The sequence below is a fragment of the Rhizophagus irregularis genome, chromosome 17 (genome assembly GCF_026210795.1).
Source record: "Rhizophagus irregularis chromosome 17, complete sequence".
NCBI classification, from domain to species: domain Eukaryota; kingdom Fungi; phylum Glomeromycota; class Glomeromycetes; order Glomerales; family Glomeraceae; genus Rhizophagus; species Rhizophagus irregularis.
The window spans coordinates 100595-120869 of record NC_089445.1 but is presented as its reverse complement, the minus strand read 5'-3'; the positions used below and the strand labels follow the sequence as shown (position 1 = coordinate 120869).

At 30.8% G+C, this 20275-nt stretch overlaps 1 protein-coding gene across 1 annotated transcript; it reads right to left on the bottom strand.

The window, feature by feature from the left end:
- Window positions 1-6857: 6857 nt before the first annotated feature.
- Window positions 6858-7196, bottom strand: OCT59_008753 (uncharacterized protein; the record flags this gene model as incomplete). The annotated part of the gene is made up of 1 exon (XM_066133115.1): window positions 6858-7196. One exon carries the CDS (start codon window positions 7194-7196, stop codon window positions 6858-6860), a length of 339 nt encoding a protein of 112 aa, XP_065999594.1.
- Window positions 7197-20275: the final 13079 nt, after the last annotated feature.

Genomic DNA, 20275 nt, shown 5'->3' with positions numbered 1-20275 from the left:
AATCTATAAATGATTCTCTTATATATATTGTTGGTTTTTCAATTATTGCAAGAAATGAATTTCATATATTTTTAATCAAATTACAAATGTTTTAAATATTGATTTTGATAATATAAAATAAAAAAAAATAATTAATAAGTCATGATAGCTTATTATGGGAATTTGAAGACTTTTCATGTTAGTAAAAATTTATTTATAAATTTTCTATTTTTAGATTTTCTTTATTTAAATTTACCTATAAATTTTTTATATTTAAATTCTCTTTGTTTACCAAAAGATGAAGCAAGCTACTTCTTTATATATGTAATATGCAAAAATATTAAATTACGAAATATAATTTAAATGCATATTTCACAATTCTAGAATAAAAACTAATAATTACCAGTAACAAATTCAGATTATTTTATAATAATGTGAATATATTTTTTTGTGCAGTATTTGACAATAAAAAGCAAAAAAGAAAAGTACAAAATTAAGTAAGTATTTGGTATTATTAGCAAATATAACAGAGAAGAAGAAACATATAAATATATCAAATTCAAACTTAGACTTCATCAATAATCCTCTTAAGTATTTAAACTTAGCACAATTTGTTTGCAAGTACTTACAAAAGATTATCACCTTAGTTAACATAGTTTTATCACCAGTAAAAAGTATGTATAAATCAACCACCTTATTCTTACTTAATTTATCAGGTTCTTCAAAAAAACTTTTAATAATGCTAATAATATTAAATGACATTATTTTTATTTTTATGTAAAAAAAAGATTCAAAAAAAAAAGTGATATTTTTTTTACAGAAATAGGATCTATATATGAAATCAATTATCACATTTATAACAGATTAATCTGACTTATCAGTTGATAAAAGTGCTAAACTTTGAGGTAATTACAGTTTAATATTACATATTAGATGATAAGCATATCATAGTACTTTATTAATAAAAAAGCTTGAGTAATTTCATGTACATGATACCATATATACTATATAATATACATGATTGAGTAGTATATAATAATTAATATATATTAGATTAAATTGCAACATATTTTATATAATAATATATTTATATATAATTTTACTTGTTTTATTTATTTATCTTCACTATCAATTTCTTCATTATTTATTTTTTTATCATTATTTATTTCTTTAAAATCTGGTAATTTTTTATAGTTCTCCATTAATATTTTATCATTTTTTTCATTTAAATCATTACTATTATTTATTAGATCTAATAAATCAATATTATCTTTTAAATTTTATTGTATTAGTTCTATTATTAAATTATATTACAGCTTTCATTGTATTGATTAATTTTTGATGAGCTTGTAATTTATTTTTATAAATATAAACTAATTTTAATATCCATTTATCAATCAATTTATTTTGTTTTTTTTTTATAAATGTAAGAAAAATTTGATCAATTGTATTCGAAGTTACTAATAATGATGAAATTACAGGAATTCTAGCAGCCATTTTACATAATTCAGGTGTTAAAACTTTAAAGTTTCCTTTTTACCAAGTAATTAGATCAACTTTACCAATAGTTTTTCAAGTCAATTTGAAATCAAATACATCAGTTTTAGTTTTATATTTAATTACACTGGTCAAAATTGAGGCTATTGGGTACATATCAGGTATCTGATATATGTATAATATATGTGATATATATGTATAATATTTAACAATACTACACATATTGGATACCCGATATGTGTAGTATAAATGTAGAAAAATGGTGACACATCATGTAAATATCGTATACACATATTACACATATTAGGTAGTCAAATATCAGTAACATATATTATAGATATTATACATTTAACATATATATATTAGATAGTCAAATATTAGTGACATATATTATAGATATCATACATTTAACACACATATATCGGGTAGTAAAATATTGGTAATTTATAATATCATGTCAGGCATATATCAGATAGTAGCTATATACTATATTTTTAACTAATAGATTTATTTTTTATTTTAATTCGAGTTAAATGAAATTCAATTTTATTAAAATTTATAAATTTATTTACATAAAAGCAATAATACAAATCTTACACTATCTGCTACGTAAAATTAAATAAAGTTGAACATAATTATACTATGTAATATGTTAAGTTCTACTGAAAGTCAGGGACGATGATTTTCTGCGGTGATTAAGGGTAAATTCTGTATGTGATTAAGACTAATTATGTCGCATAATGTGATAACCTTTTTTGGTCATTCTGTACAATTCTGTTGTGATTTATACACAATTCTGTAATTTCATGTGCTCATTTTTTATGACCCACTAATAAAAAAAAAATTTTTTTCCCCAAAAAATAATGTATTTTATTAATTATTTTGAATAAATTTCATGAAAAAAAACTGTTATTATCAAAAATAAACTATTACTATTAATTATTAAAGTATAATATTTAATTATCCGAATAATCATCTCCATTAAAATACAACATAGTTAATTGCTTTAATGATTCGCAGGAAAGGTTTTTGGCGGTCATTATTTAAAAGGTTATTATACGTAGAAAAACTACATTCTACACTACAACTAGAAACTGGAAGCCAAATATAATCTAATGCAATACTTGATAAAATTGGTAAAATTTTTTGCATTCCCACCCAATATAAATTAAGATCAATATTTTCCTCAACTATTTCACCTACTGATCCACAATAAATTGCCCATTCCCGCAATAACTCATCAGATGGATTACCAAATTCTGTAATTACTGAATATCGATGAATATCATTACGTGAAGTATCTCCTATCTGAATTTCCATCTTTATATATAGTGGATCAAAAATATGGGAAGCACGAAATAAAGGGCATGCCGGGTGTTGTGAAATATGCACTTCAAATTTCTTATATGCAGAATTAAATGCTAATCAAAAAATAGTGTAAAAATCTTCAGGATTAAATCGAAGTTATGTAATAAGAGAATGTAGATCAGGTCCAAAATTTGGTGTCATACGATTTCCTTCCAAATATGATGTAATTTGTTCAAGACGTCCTTCAACAAATGGAAATACCGGCTTGTTTTGCTGTTGAAAAAATTTTAAATCCTGAACAAATTCTTGTGCAAAACATGAAATAAAATTAATGTAAATAGTAATTATTCCTTTTTTTGTTCATTTTGTAAAATTTCATTAATTATCGAGATTGACTTATTATTTTTATCTCTTTCATGTTCTTCATAATAAAAAGATGGCCAATAGTCAATATGATCCTTAGTATAAAACACCATTTTAAACCATGAATTCCAGCGTGTTGCATTTGGTAGTGAGATTTTGCAAGGCTTTTCAATTCCATGCATTCGAAGATGAGATAGGTAATGACCTTTACGTGCTGGTGTATATACAAATGTTTCTTTGATTTTTGATAAAAACGTTTTTAAAAGACTAAAATCTGAAAGGGTTCGCCAAGTATCACTAGCAAAAATATATAATAATTATGAATAGATTAAATGAAAATATTAATTTAATTAATATTTACCCGATTAGATTAATAATATGGGCATAACACGGCAAATGAATTAATTGTGGCATTATTGGTTTTAATGCTTCTTGAAAACACTTTTTCATATATGCTGCAGAATCTGAAAGAAACAATCTTGGTAAAGTATAAGAAATATTAAAATTCGGCAAAATAGATAAAAGAGTTCCACCATTGTTAAATTATTAACACACTCCAAAAAATCAACGGAAACAAGCTTCGTATGTTGACGAAAAGCAAAAAGAGTGTTAACAACACTTTGTGAACAATCATCTGTGGTTTCATCTATTATAATTGCTACAGGTTTTTGGTTAAAATATGTTTGAAGTGAAGAAGAATATTTATTAAAAACGCGTGATAAATGTACTTGATGAAGTATAGGAGTCTGAGGAATTGCACCTCCTTCTTTAAGATACTTTTAAAGAAAGGAAGTAAGTGATTAACCTTTTCAAGGGGAATATTTGCATGAGAAAAGGCTTCAATTAAATCTTTTATAACTTCCTTTTTTGACTCAAACGCAGCATTAACAGTTGAAATGGTGAGTTGTTTTTTTGTCTGTTCGTTACTTTCATAAACTTGCTTTTTTTTAATATGTCCTTTTGAAAGACAATGTCCGTCAACAGTAGACTTCGACTTCCATTCAATTGAAAGGTCACAAAAGTTACAAAACATAATTTCTCCATCTTCTCTAAAGACACCAGGATGTTCATTCATACGAGTATTTATGGAAACTTTTCTTTTACGTTAGGGCGCCATAGTTAAAAAATTTAAAATTATAAAGTTGTTCTTGACGTGTTTATAGGAAATATATATCAACGTGTCAAAAAAAGTCATCTTTTATTACTATTATTGTGATTAGTGAAACGATACTCTTGAATTTTCGTTGAACAACTATGATGATCATGTGATTCTGTGATATTTATTATTAAAAATCTCAATTTTGTAAATTCTGAGATATTCTGCAGTGAATAAAAGCCAGTTTTGTAATTGGATGCATTTAAGGAAAATTCTGCAGTATTCTGTAAATTACAGGAAATCATCGTCCTTGCTGAAAGAATAAAATTACCTTTTTGCTTGCTTTTGTTATATCTGTTTATTATTTAAAAGAAATATTAGTGAAAATATTAGTAAGTATATTAATTAATAAGAGAAAATAAAATAGAAATGTTAATAAAAATGTTAGTAGTAAATAGAGAAAATATTAGTAAAAATGTTAGTAGGAGGAAAGAAAAGTTAGTAAAATAGAAAATGTTAACAGGAGATGTTAATAAAAACATATTAGTAGTATTTAATATTAATAGAAAATGTTAAGTGGTAGAAAACATTAGTGGGAGAAAAGAAAAAAAGTATTAGAACGTCAATAGAAAATAGAAAATGTATATATATAAAAAAAAAACAAGTATAATGAAAATATACCTTTGTTTATTTCTAAATATAAAAATAAAAAAAAATATATTAATAACAATAATATCATTTTATAATAACTAATAAGTAAAGAGTTTATTTTAAATAAAAAGTTTAAGAGAAAGGTTTTTACGAAAGAAAAAAAAATAAACAAAGTGCGAAATATAAATACCGAAATCATGTGATCACCTAATTACAATAACAAATTCTGATTGGACTATGGATTTTAACCGAATTATTATAATTAATAAAAATGCATTTATATTATTTATACTAGAATTACATTGCCTCTTTATCGCTTTAAACAATACAAAACCCTACTTAAATATACTAATTGGTCACAAATCAGATACCTATCAGGTACCTATCAGTAGCCTATTAGTCACTTATCAAGCATATACCAGTCAACATGTTAAATCACGTAATATCACAATAATAAATATTTATTTAGAATCTTCTTCATCCACTCAATTTACAGTTTGTATTATTATCCAAGAATCTATGTTCCTAATAAAAATAATAAAAAAAAGAAAGGGAACATTATTAATGTTCTTAATTTTTAAAAAAACTCCTCCTTTCTTCCTATTCTACTTACTATTAGTCCTATTACAAAGTCCAATATGACAGTATCTAATAGCCGCAAACAAGAGTCTTTAAAGATACAAAAAAAGGAAGCATCAATAAACATTTTCAATTTTAAAAAAATCTCCCTCATTCATTCAACTTACTGTTTGTATCATTATCCATTTCTAAAGAAAAAAAAGAAAGGGTACATTAGTAATGTTTTCAACTACAAGAATCACTTTACAACTTACATCCCAAAGTCAAGGATAGTTCAAGGAGTCCAGTAACCTAAAAAAAATGGAGAAAGAAATGTTAGTAACATTTCCTTAATATTAAAAAAATCCCTCCCCCATTTTAACTTACATTCCAAAGTTTAGGTTCATCCAAGAAGTTGGCAACCTAAAAAAAATAGAGAAAGAAACGTTAGTAATATTTTTTTAATATTAAGAAAAATCCCTCTCTTTCCCCTCTTTCCAACTTACATTCTAAAGTCTGGGATAGTCCAAGGAGTCCGGCAACCTAAAAAAAATTGAGAAAGAAACGTTAGTAATATTTCTTTAATATTAAAAAAAATTACCCCCCTTTCCAACTTACATTTCAAAGTTTGAGATAGTCCAAGGAGTCTGGCAACCTAAAAAAGTAGAGAAAGAAACGTTAGTAACGTTTCTTTAATATTAAAAAAAATCCCTCCACCTTTTTTAACTTACATTCCAAAGTCTGGGTTTGTCCAGGAAGTCCGGACTTAAAAAAAATTGAGGTAAACCTAAAAAATAAATAATGAAATTTTTTTTAAAAAAAATTAAAAAAAAGAGATTGATCGACCGGTATGACAAAGTTTAGATTATCAAAATGCCGTACTGGTACTAAAGATATAATCTGATCTGCATTTGGTCAAAAATATAGAATCTGTACTTAGATCCTTATTTGTTCAAAAAAAAATTCATCCGTATATATTGTATAATCCGTAATAATCAGATTTGACAATGTAATACAAGTCACAGGATGCAAATAATAAAAAACTTTTATTTTTTGTAAATTTGTATTGTTAATTTGTATTTATTATCTTATTAATTGTATATATTACATTATATTAATTTTTTGGTGAGAATGATTTGTGAATTGTATCCAAAATATTCTAATTTTTTTTCAAAAACATTATTCTTTTAAAAAATTCTGGACTGATACGTGTTCTCTTAGGACCCATTAAATTTCCACAATCTGAAAACAGTCTCTCATTTGAAGTTGAAGTAGCTGATATTAAAAGATAAGCATGTGCCAATTCACTCAATATTGGGAATTTTTCTTTGTTAATTTTCCACCAGGAAAAAGGATCAATATTAAATGGTATTTGTGAAATAGCAAGATATTCATCAAGTTCATTTCAGTTATTAGCAGTTGATGGATGATTAAAAATATCAAAAAGGGTTGATTTATAAAGTGTAGAGGATGGTATAGGACTAAGAGAAGGAGTGGTAATTGTAGCAGGTGTAGGGATTGGAGAGGACTGTGAATGTGATGACATACTAAGTTTAATCTTCCTATACTTATTTTTTAAAGAGTTCAGAGTTTGCTCTATTTCATATAGTGCAAAATCAAGCTTTTTAATCTGAGGATCAAGAATTGATGGTAGGCATGATATTTTATGTTCATTTTTCCAATAAAAGAGCATTGCTTGATATAAAGTATCTTTTACTTTTTTTAGAACTTCTGAGGTTTGCATGGGCTGATTTAAATCTATATTTTTTTGATGTTTATTAGTATTTTTTTCATTATTAGGATTATTTGGATTATCTTGATCTTCATTCTATATAAAGACATCCTCCAAATTTTCGATATTAATATTCATTATATTTTCGTTAGGTTCATTAGGTTTAAGCTTGTTAATGATTTCAGTTATCAAAGGTTTTATAATACTATGAGTAGAATAATTATTACTTCGGTTGCAGGTCCTAAGATAGGAATTAAATCATGGAGTAAGTCCCATTCATCATTTATTAGCATCACTTTGGTTAATCTTTGAGAATCCTTTTTTGAGTCTTGATCAGTTTCTTCAGCTAGATTAGCTTTAAAAGTTGACACCAGGCTAAGTAGCTGGAATTCCAATGGGTTGGGATATCAGCAATAACATGCCTTAAATATTTTGCTGTTTTTTCTGCATCCTAAATTATATAATATAAATTAAAAAGACTACGTAATTTATAATTTGATATTACATTATAAAACTATATGTAATTTAATAAAATTAATTTACTATAAAGGTCTTTGAGAAGCTATTGGAATTCTAATATTTAAATTGAATTTAAGTTAGAATATAATTAAAATTAAAAATAAAATTTAATATATTGTATTTGACTTAAACTTGCCAGCTGTATAAATTGTTTTTGAATTTTTTCAAGATGTTCTGATTACTTCAGACTTATAAAAAAATCAATAAGACGTTTAGCACAACTAATTAATGATTTAATAGACGCCAGACCTTTTTCGACTACAAGTTGTAACGCATAGGCTGTACAAGGCTGCCACGTTATATTATCTGCTGCCAACTCCAAATCTTTGATAACTTTTCGCATGTTGAAACCGTTATCTATAGTTATCATAAAAGTTTTATCCTGAAGTTCCCATTCATCTAACACTGCAAGTAATGTATCACCAATATGATCAGCTGTATGGGAATATGAAATACAGTCGTCCTCCCATATAGTCACCCCCTGTATAATCACAACTCCCTTATAAGCACATTTACATTAATCCCAAGTTACTAATAAACTTATTAAAAAAACCTTCCCTTTAATCATATCATATATAATTTTTATAGTCACACCATTTTTTTGGTTCCGAAGGGTGTGATTATATGGGAGGATGACTGTATATTAAACCGAAAGGATAACTTCATGAAGTTGAAATTTATGAACAAATTATTTCTAGAAACCCTTGGTAATTGCGTCCCGTCTAAAGATCACAAGTTAAGGATACTGCATTAGCATCTTTTTTTTCAATTTTTCTATAATTAATGGCTTTGAATAATTATATGCCTTATGAATAAGTAATTTGATATATTTTGGATTGGGTATTTAAAATTTTGGATCTAGTTGAAAAATTCAGAAAATCTGGATGGGTCTGTTGGATAATACTGGATTGATTGGATGTTACACATATGACCAGATTGACTGGATTGATCAGATTATTAAGATAATCCATTTTTTTTTATTTTATTTTAAAAAAAAAAATAATTTTCATTTTTTATTTTCCTTCAGTCTTACCTTTCAGAATTCGGCTTAAACGGCTTAGGACGTTTTTTTTACTTCGTTTTTCTAGGGAACGCCTTTCTAACTGAATTTCGGCTTGAAAGTAAGTTAGAAGGAGAGAATTTCATTTCTTTTTTGTTTTTTATTTATTTATTTTCTAACATTTCTCTTTATTCTTTTTTTGTAGACTTCAGCTTCTTGGATTATTTGGAATATTGGATAAGTGTATGGAATAGATTCTTTTGGAATTTACTTTAAAGAAACGTATTAACGTTTCTTTTTTTATTCTTTTTGTAGATTTCAAATTCCTGGGTTCTTTTATAAACAATAAATAAATAAAAAATAAAAAACTAATTACAGTGATTTAACATACAACTATCAAATTAATAAAGAAACCTTTGGGATATTAAATAAGTGTGTGAGAGTGGATTCTTTTGGAATTTACTTTGAAGAAACGTACTAATGTTTCTTTTTTTATTCTTTTTTATTAGATTTTAGCTTTCCGGGTTCTTTGAGATATTGGGTAAGTGTGTAAGAGTGTGTTCTTTTGGAATTTACTTTGAAGAAACGTACTAACATTTCTTTTTTTATTCCTTTTTGTAGATTTCGGCTTCCTGGATTATTTGGGATATAAATGTGTGGGGAGTTCTTTCAGAATTTACTTTGAAAAAATGTACTAACGTTTCTTTTTTATTGGGATATAGGTAAGTGTGTGAAGTGGATTTACTTTAAACAAACGTAATAATTTTATTTGGTTCAAATTAATAAATATTTCACATTACTATATAATAAACTATAAACTAATGAATATATTATGACTTGAATTAAAATCTGAAAAATAAAAATCTTTGTTTTAAGAAAAAAAAATTCGGTATAATAATAAAAAATTATCAGATTGAACAGATTCAATTTGAATCTGGTCAATTTTTGGATGGATGACCGGATATACAGATTGATGGATTTCAGAGCATACCTTTACTGTACTGTATGTCATATATATGACATACAATAAGTAATAATAGAATTAAATAAATAACTTATAACTTACGATCTATTAAATAAATAAAGAAATTATGCCAAAATATTTCACTTTTTACCAATATATAGATGCCTGGTATATACCTGATAGCATAAATTTCGATCAGTGTATATCAGTGACATATCGGGTACCTGATGTCAGTGATGTGTACACTAGTCAAAAACCAGGCAAACGTGGCATAGTAGCCTTTATCTTTATTAAATTTATTCGAACTTTACAATTTACAAAAAAAAATAAAAAGAAAATATAAAAATAAAACTAACTAAAAACAAAGCTATATAGTCTCCTAAGAAAAAATAAAGTAAAAAATTAATCTAAAAAAGAAAAATCGCATTACACTAAATTTCCCCAGATCTTCCCCCTTGATATATTCCAACCAAAGTAGAAGCAACTATGCTAACAAAATAACGAATAGCGCGCCCACTATAGAAATCGACACTCCATCCTGCAAAAGCTGTTATTAAGTAGCACCGTTAGACGACCCATAAAACCCGAAAAGTGATTAAACCAAGGCAAACCATATTTCATCGAGTTCTTCAACCAATCGGTTCCGGAGTCACGTGAATCGTGTAGGGTCGGAGGTGGTAAAGATGAGTAAGGTATGTACGTTGACAATGGCAAATTAGAAGGCTTCGGAGTAGTTTTCAACTTATAAGTAATATTCATCGCGTTTTCCCATCTACTTTTCTCATAAGAACGCGGATTCCAAATTCGTTTTCTGAATTTTTGGACAAAATTATTATGAATAGCAGCGATAACCTTAATCGCAGAGATTCTTGGAATAGACAAATCGACTAAAATATTAATAAAAAGTGTAGGTAAACAACCACGGACAAGGGCGTAAGAGGACCAATTTGTAGAAGAAAAGGACCAGCATAAAGAAGAAGTGAGTTTAGCAATAAAGGGAGTAGGATCAATATCAGCCAATTTTCCAGCTTCTTGCATTTTAGAAATCAAATGATTTTGATAAGATTGGAGAATTTGTTGCATAGGTAGACGACGTTTTTTGCACATAAAAAGGTGCATCAGGTCTTCCATACGATCGATACAAGAACGGCAAGTTAATTCGTCCATGTATAAGTCTGGTCGAGTCCGCTTAAGCTTTTCCAATGTGGGTAAGTCGTCCAAGAAAAGTTTGAATTTAAAGGTTAAGTGTCTTGAAGCATGCTCAAGAGTAAAAGATGCATCATGAGAAGGCATGAAATTCAAGGTAAACCAAGTAAGTTCCCAGTCGACAATATATTCTATATTAGATAATAATAAAGAAATAAAGTGAAATCGCGTTAATTTTAACAAATTACGCATTAACTGCGTTTGATAATACTGTTTAAGAAGGTGTCGTGGATTAGATTCACAAACGGCGTCATTGTCGTAAGTCAAGACGAAATCATGGGCAGAGGCAAGGTCCATTCCAGAAATCAAAATACTGGATGATGCGGTATGGGCAGTATTGGCCAGGGAGTCAGCAAAATCGTTCAAATAATTGCCAGAATGAGCTTTAACTTTAACAGGAAGAACTGTCAAATTCTTGGTAAGGATAGTTCGTTCAATAATGGCCCAAAGCTCAAAATTTGTTGTTTTGTAGTAAAGACGGCTATTTGAGTAGACATAGGAAGAGCAACTTCGAAGGCCATCAATGGCAGTTTGCGAGTCAGTATAAATAGTAACTTCTGAGTCGCGAGGAGAAATGGTTAAAACTGCGTAAATAGCGGCAGCTTCAGCACGAGAAGAAGAAGGATTATCTCGAATGATGCCATGTGCATAAGTAGCAATGGAATTAGGAAAACCAGCATCAGGTACGATTTGCATCCAAGACCAGCCCATAGAAACATTAGGAGTGCCTAGATTAATAAGAGACCCATCAGTGAAAAAGTTATAACGTGAGTCTGAAGACACAACCAACGGCGAATTTGCAAAAACAGCAGCAGCTGAGGATTCAATAGTGATAAGAGGAGCGGAAACTTCAACAATATTGTCAGGAGGAGAGTCAAAATCAAAATCCAATCGACTATAATAAAGACGGACACCATCTTCTATATCAGCCCAGGTAAAAGGAGAGGATACTACAGAAGTATTACGTCTAATGCGCTCATTGATGGTGGGCAGAATAAGCGAATGTTGTAGAGAAACCGTAGGCATACAAAGGGTTAAATCAGCATTCCGTTTTTTGGAAGGAGGCAAAGGAGTATGAGCAGCACAACTAGGGCAAGGAGAGAGTCTAATGAGATCACCAGGCGAAGATTCACAATCAGGAGAGACCCAGTGAACAATAGAACAAGTACCACGACTTGCTTGAACTAAAAGTTGTTTGCCAAAGATGGGAGAACCGTAGTCGTCTAACGTGACAATCCAATTTTTCGTAGTGGTAGGAGAGGACAGGCAAGGAGTCAATTCATAAAATGAAGAGTCAATCGTAGGCGTAGTAATGAACTGGCTCAGCAAACGATTGTTGGTGTCAGGAATGGTAGTAGCTTGCTGGATATCTTTATACCAATAAGGGATACAGCCAGGGCCACGTCGTCCAACCAAATTGTCATAGTAGGCTTTCCAAGAAATTAAATGAGTCCCTTGGGGAGTAACAAGCTGAGATAGATAAAACAAATGCCGTTTTCGCAAAATAGGGAAATAGAGACTTTAAACTGCTTTAGGTGTCATGCATTCAAATAAGGAACGCGTCCATCCATCAAAGTCAGGTTCGGAAGCTTCGAAAGTTGAGTATGAAGCAAACGAAAAGGAGTAGAGGATAAGAGAGCAATAGTGCATGCGATATAATCTTTCTTAAAAGAAAAAAGAGAAGACCATATAGACCAATCCTTAATTAAAAGGGGAGAAATAGGAATTAAAAAATTATATTGAATCAAACTCAATCTATAAATAAAAAGAGATTGAATAAAAGAAAAGGAAGAATTAGCCATTAAAAATAAATTAGTAATATGACATTGTCGTTGATGAGCAAATAAATTTATCAAGCCCAAGGCTTGAGATAAAAATAAAATAGGATTTGGTAAAGAGCGAGAAAAATTTGCTTTGTGCTTTACAACAGATCGTATACTTCTCGTTATTAGGTGGCAGTCAGATTCAGACAAGTGAGTAACTTGCATCTGGTATTCAAGTTTCGGTATAAGGACAGCATTATGTAAATAAACAACTTGTTTGGATGAGAGCTTTGCAGGGCGGATGGTTGCAGCGAAGGAGCAGCATTCACGTTTGAGTTGTTTCTTGACAAAATCCCGGGAGCTTTTAATGTTAAACCAAACACCTAAAAAACGAAAAGAAGTTGTCATAGAAATTGGGGTAATGGTAATGGAAGGAACACTATTTAATGAAGATAAATCTAAATTAAAAGTAATAGGAGATAAAGTGGAATTCGAAGTCAAAGGCAACGAATTAGTAATTAACACATATTTGTTATGATTGGCAGAAGTGTTATTAATTTGATAGAATTCTTCTGTAATGGATAACATAAATTCCATGCCAGTCTTCGACGAGGAAATAAGAGTAGAGTCATCCATAAATACTAAATTATTAATCTTCAAATCAGAAGAAGGATTGGGAGAATCAATTAAGGATGGTGTAGAAAGAACATAAGGGTCCATCATTTCATGCTTTAAGACAGTAAGTAAGGGATCAATATAAATAACCCATAAGAGAGGAGAAATAACTTCGCCTTGGTCAATACCAATGCGAACCCTATAAGCAGGCGTGGATCCATGAGCAGTGAAAACGCTATTAATACGTTTTGTGAAAAGGGAAAGAATAAACTTAATAGCAGAAGCTGGAAGACGTATTCGTTCTAAAGCGAAACGTAACATTGTCAAATCAACCGAGTCAAAAGCTTTAGAAATGTCTTGAGAGAGAATCCAAAGTGGGTTTTTGTTGACATCAGCATCATGGATAATAGATTCTAGAGTAATAATAGGGTCGCGGCAAGAACCACCAGGAAGACCAGCGAAGTTACCACCTTTAAGAACATCATGCGTAGTCCGCCTAATAGTAGAAAGGCGATTATAAAAGAGTTTGACAAGAGATTTTCTAATCACTTCAAGTAAAGTAATAGGACGAGTATTTTTCAATTGACATTTCCATTCGTGAGGTTTGGGAATGGGAAAAACCATTGCCTGTCGCCATAAGTCAGGAATATCAGCTTTGGAAAGGCAAGCTTGAATTAAAATAAGGAGTAGAGCCGAAGAACAAGATTCAAGGTGTTTGAGCATTTCATAAGTGATCATGGAAGGACCTGAGGCTTTGCCGTTAGGAGTAGAAGAAACGGTGGTTAACCATTCGTCAAGGGTAGGGGGATTCATCAAAGAATCATAGATGGAGGAGGGCACATCATCCATAGGTTGGTAAACAGAAGACCATCTATCAGGTAATGTATCTACAGATACAGGAGGAGTGGATTTTATAGGTACAAAGTTTTGGAAATGGTTAACAACAGCATCGTCTATATCATTGGGAGCAGTTAATAACTGAGGGTGAGTGGGATGATCAACAAAGACACGATCCAAAGTGATACGGCGGCGGGTGCGAGAAAGCGCTGAATCAATGAAAGAGGAAAGGTCGGTTTCAAAATTATTGTTCCTATCGTCCAAATGAGCACGAATGGAGGAATCTTGGAATTCTTTTTCTTGAAGTAAATGAAATCCCCGCAAGGATTTTGAAATATTGGATAAATCATCAAGAAGTGACTTGAAATCATCTTGTCGACATGATGAGAGAGAAGAGGGCAAAGTAGGAACGAAAGTAAATACTTTCTTATATAATTGCAAAATATTTTGAAGTCTGATTAAATGAATAGACCACTTATGTTCATGAGCGGCAGAATAAGTTAAAGGATATTTGCGCAATAAACGTATTGAATGCATAAGGCGATTTAAAAACCGATAATGTTGGGTTAAAATTTCCAGATCTTTAGGAACCTTAGGAGTATAATTATTGCCAACAGTGGAAGAAGGTAGTGTAGCGTTGGCAGCTTTAAGAATTCGTGATTGGAGATATTCGCACATTTGATTGATATGCCAGGAGGAAAAGGTTGAAGGTGAGACGTCACATAAAGCATCAGCTTTATCAGCAAATTCCGTCCATTGAATTTCAGTTACAGAATCAAATTTGAAGACGCGACGGGTTCGGCGCTTAAGTTGACGAGCGCGAGCCAATTTGGTAGAGGCAAAAAGTAAAGACATATCATAGTATGTTATGACGGGGTTATGATCAGATGTGCAAACATCTTGAGCATTAAAAATGCAAGCAGTAAGAGCGAATCCTTTGAGAAGAGGGGCAGGACCATACATAATCAACTCGAGTAATGTGGTCATTGCGATGAAAGGTACCTAAAGAGTCGGAAAGATTAACAGGAGTATAGTCTTCATATCCGTGAGAGAGGAGATGAAAAAATAATCGGTGAATATGTTTTGAAGCAACTTGAGGTTGATTGAAGTAAATAGGGTAATATTTGTCTAAATGCATATTAAAATCGCCACAAACAGCATGGTAAAAACCAGCTTGTTTAGTAAGGGTAAGTTGTTGAATAAGCAAATCAATAGTATCAGTGCGCAGAACACTTTCAGCAGGGGGAGGGATATAAATAACAAATATACGCAATTTAATATTGCCTTTGAAATATAAATCAACAGAAAGTAACCGTGAAGAATAGGATTTAAAATCTTGGACATGTGAAGCAAGGGAATTTTCTATAAAAAGAGAAACACCACCAGAAGAGAGAATTTGTTTAGAAGTATCCAAATTAGAAGAGAACACAGTATAATTAGAAATGCGTTTGGATAAAAACTTCATTTGTTTAGGGTGAAGATGGGTATCCACGATACCACCAAAGGAAATATGTTTTAAGGAAAAGAAAGTAGAAATTTCTTCTAATTTAGTCTGACCATACATTTTAAGGCCATTAACATTAAAGGAAGAAATATTAAATGAATTGGGGATAGGGGAAGTGTTACTGGAAGAGGAAAATAACGATTCATGCGAAAAAATTTCAGTAACATTGTCAGGGTTGGGAGGGTTTCGTACAAAAGTATCATAATTAAAATTATTATCCGACATTAAAACACAATGATATAAACAGTCGGGGAGTTAAAATTTGGAGAAAGAAATTAATTGGAAGAAGCTGAATCAGCTTGTTCCAGGGGAGCACCACCAAGGGAGCCAATGAATTGCGTGATATGACCAGTAAGTTGGTCCAATTTACTTTCAATAGCGACACGACTATTTTTGAGATCAATAATTTCTTCTTGTGTGGAGGAGATGGGAGTAAAAGGAGGAGCATTTGGAGAAAGGTGAGAAGAAGGAGGTGATGTGTCAGGAACAATAGTGAATGTAGGCGAAGGTCGCGTTAAAATACTTTTGGGAGGCAGCGAAGATTTAACGGAAGACAGAATATTAAGAGGAACTTGAGTTACAGGGGCATCTTCTTGCATGAGGTCCGGTTCAGGTTCATTGGGTATAGGGAGTGGATCAAGGCCAAGGTGTGATTCAATACGAGTCATCCGTTGGTCAGCAAGTTCAAGAGCGGAGATGCGTTTGTGAAAGTTAGCAACTTCACATTGTAATTCTCGTAAAAGGTTTAGAATGTTGTTAGCATCATTAGGAGATAATGCAGAGTTAGGAGTTTGTCGGGATAAGGGACGTGCTGTAGAACGAGAGGAGGAAGAAAAGGAGACAGATCGTTCTTTACTATTATGGCGGGCACGTTGAGAAGTATTGGGAGGGGGTTTGTTATGATTACTATTATCATTATTAGTGCGGTCATGGGAAGCGTTATTGGCTCGTCCAGAATTGGAAGCAGATCGATCTTTAGATTTGGAGCGAGATCGAGAGCGAGAACGTGCATTGGCAATATTAGAATTGGAGCGAGGTTGATTAATATTGAACCGTTCTTTGAGTTTTGCAACAGGGTCACGAGTGCGGCTTCTACCTCTGGTTTGTTTGAGTGGGCAAAAATTAGGAGCACAACCTAGTTTGCCACATCTGTGACAAAGTTTATTAGTATTATCGGGGGAGGACCAGAAAAGCACTTTGCCTTGGAAGCTGACAGTCTGTTCTATAGCAGCATCCATGGTTTCTTGGGAGTTGAAGGTGACATAGGCCCATCTTTTGGGTTTGTAGGAATTTAAAGAGAGAGGAACATTGACAGCCTTAGCGCCAAGGTCACGTGTAAGAGGAGCCAAGTTAATATCCTTAACATTGGGGGGAAGTTGAGTGAGGGTGGCAACGTATTGACGGCGCGCAGCCTTTTGATCCACAGTATAGAAACATGGAGTAATTCGGAGACAGGTGGAGAAACAGTATACAGCCCATTGGTCGGTAAAACGAGCAATTGAATCGGCGTGATCATACACAATACGGGCTTGCTGGACTTTAGCATTAGGCCTGGAGAAGAGGCGACAAGAGGTAATATTACCAAATTTTTTGAAATAGGCGTGAGGTTGTCCTTTTTGATAAAGAAAGGGATATCGGTAACTTGGATAGCCCGGAGATCTTCGTTGGATCGGAGTTGGCGAGGGTCATGGGCATGAAAAATCAAGTCAGGGAATTCAGGATGAGAGGAACCAATGCACAGATCGCGTGCTTCAGCGGTATGGAAGTGGATAACGAGGCGTTTCAGCTGCCAGGAAGCCTGTTATACGAGCTTTTCCAGTGAATGACTCGTACGTTTCTAAGAAAAGGTTATTCACAGCCTCAATAAGGGCTTTATTGGTAGGGAATTTCTTGAGTGATTCAGGGGGCAGCATTCGGCGCAGCCGCAGCCTGAAAATCATCTCTGGTTATGGCTAAAGCGTCACCACTGGATCTGGGGTTTGATCGCCATCAGGAGCACCATTAGTATCCAAATTGGGTGACGCGTTAGAGGTTGTTGCAAAGTCTTTGTTTGAAGGTGCATGCATGGACGCGTCCACATTTCCAGAAGACGCGACGTGACTGGGCGCAGTTGGCGCAGCAGATTTTTTCGGGGAGGAGGCCAAAGTATTTTCGCCAGAGATATTTTGTTGAGGAGAAGAGGAAGGTCCATCTACTCCAACGTTAGCCGTCTGGTCATCGGCAACGTAGTCTTCTTCCATAGAATTTTCGGTAATCGTACGATTACGTTTCTGCTGGATAGTGTTTTCACCATCGGAGCTTGAATTATCGGAGTTGTTGTTATTTTTTCATTCTTGACGGGAAGCTTTCCTACTGTTAGGGTTATGACTTCCACGGCCTCTCTTGGCATAGTTACCAGACATAGTAGAGGGCTTTGAGTTGGGAATATATAAAATATAAAATTTTATTAGTAGCTTGTATTATTTTTAAAAATAATAAAAAAATTATTTTCGTCGGAAATTTTCGTTTTTGAAAAATTCAGGAGAGAGTTACTACTAGTCAAAAACCAATATATCGGGTAGCAGATATGTATCAGATATGTACCCGATATGTGTAGTATTAATGCAGAAAATCGGGTACCCGATATGTGTAAGATATGTGTAAATATATATATCGTCTACATATCATTTACATATTATATACATATCGGGTACCCGATTTTCTGCATTAATACTGAGTACATATCTGATACATATCTGCTACCCGATATATTGGTTTTTGACCAGTGGTACCCAATATATGTAAATGCCCGATATATATTTGATTTGTCATTGATGATATATAGGTGCCCGATATATACCCAATAACATAGATTTTGACCAGTGTTAATTGTTACTAAATAATATCTGCTTTATATAAATAATTTTATTAAATAAATTTTGAAAGAAAATTTCTAAGTTTACACAGAATGTTTGTACATGGGTCATATAAATATAATTTTTAATAGACTAATTTTTTGTTTTTTAATTTGAAATTGAATGCTACCGACATTATACTCTTTTACTTTTTATTCTTATTATATTACAGATAAATATATGTATTTTCACCTGCTTTGCAAGTTTACTTAAGGCATTAAAGGAGGTTTTGAATGCTGTTTTTAATCTACTAATATGACCCGTGTTTAAACACCCCGTGTACAAATAGAAATTGCCATTTTGAAATTATGTTTATATCATTTGTTAAAAGTTTTTATCCATAATATTATGAATTTAAAAATGTGCAATTGATATAATTGAATGATATATTTTTTTTATCAATTTATTAATATAATTTTAATCTTATTATTAACTGCTAGAAAAATATAAATTGATTTATAATTTAGTAATTAAAGATTTAATAAAATAAATAAATATTACTATTAATATTTACTATTTGATTTTAATTAATCATGATACTAAGAATAAAACAATGCTAATTATAGTATATTAAATTTAAATAGTAAATTTCAGTAATAAATTAAAAGTAAACTGATTCTCCATATACATATTAAAAAGGTAATAGCTATAATATAATTTATATTAGCAAGATACACAAAAACATAATATATAAAAATATAAAACAACTACAGTTTATTTTTAATATAAAAATTTATTAAATAGCTAATATAAATTAATTTTTATCTAAATTTAATACACTTTGATCTTTATCTTTACCAACTTAAACTCAAAAAAAATTTAAAGATATTTACCGTATATCGCGGGCCATAGTACCCCCTATGCATAGTACCCCCCTTGAAAAATTTCATAGAATTGTATAGTACTCGGGGGATATTTTACAATTATCTCATGATCTAATGATCAGATTTGAGCCATCTTTTTTTTGTTTGATAGCTCTTATTGAGCTCTTCAAAATAAAAAAAAGATCATTCAAATTGGACTGGTAGATCGTGAGATATTCACAAAAAATGGAATTTTTATGCTTTGTTTAGTACTCAGGGTACAGGGTCAAACCCCGATTTTTGCAAGATACCCGGGATACTGTGGCCTGCTATATACGGTATATAAAAATAAAATATAAGAAAATAATATAACTAAAATAAAACAAAATAAATAAAATATATAAAATAATATAAATAATAAAAATAATAAATATAATATAAAGATTATAACTACTTTAATCTAGGATAAAATAATTCAGGTAATATTATTTTTATAATTTATAATTTTATTTTGACCGATAGGTAAAATCATCTGATTAATTTTATAATTTAAGTATTAGTTATTTACTAATCTAGTAGTATATAAATGGGTTATCATCTGAAGGATAATGGCCCATTTATATACTAAACTAGATCAGTAAATAACTTTTTTATCATCCTAGATATACTAATTGGTCCGCCAGTTTATAACTGGCAGAAAAAATCCTAAATACCAATTAGTAGCCAGGTAATAATATATTTTATTAATTTTATTAATTTTGATACAACATATACGTAATTTAATTTAAATAATAATACCTGAATCAACAGAATGTTATGTGATAACATAATATTTATAATAATTATATCATTGTTTATATAAATAATATAATTTAAGCCTTCTATTTCAAAAAAACTTTATACTTAACATGTTATTTCAGTTTTAAATCCAAAGAACATTTATTTGTAGCATAAAAAATAACCTATATCTTATCTGTATTTTGTCT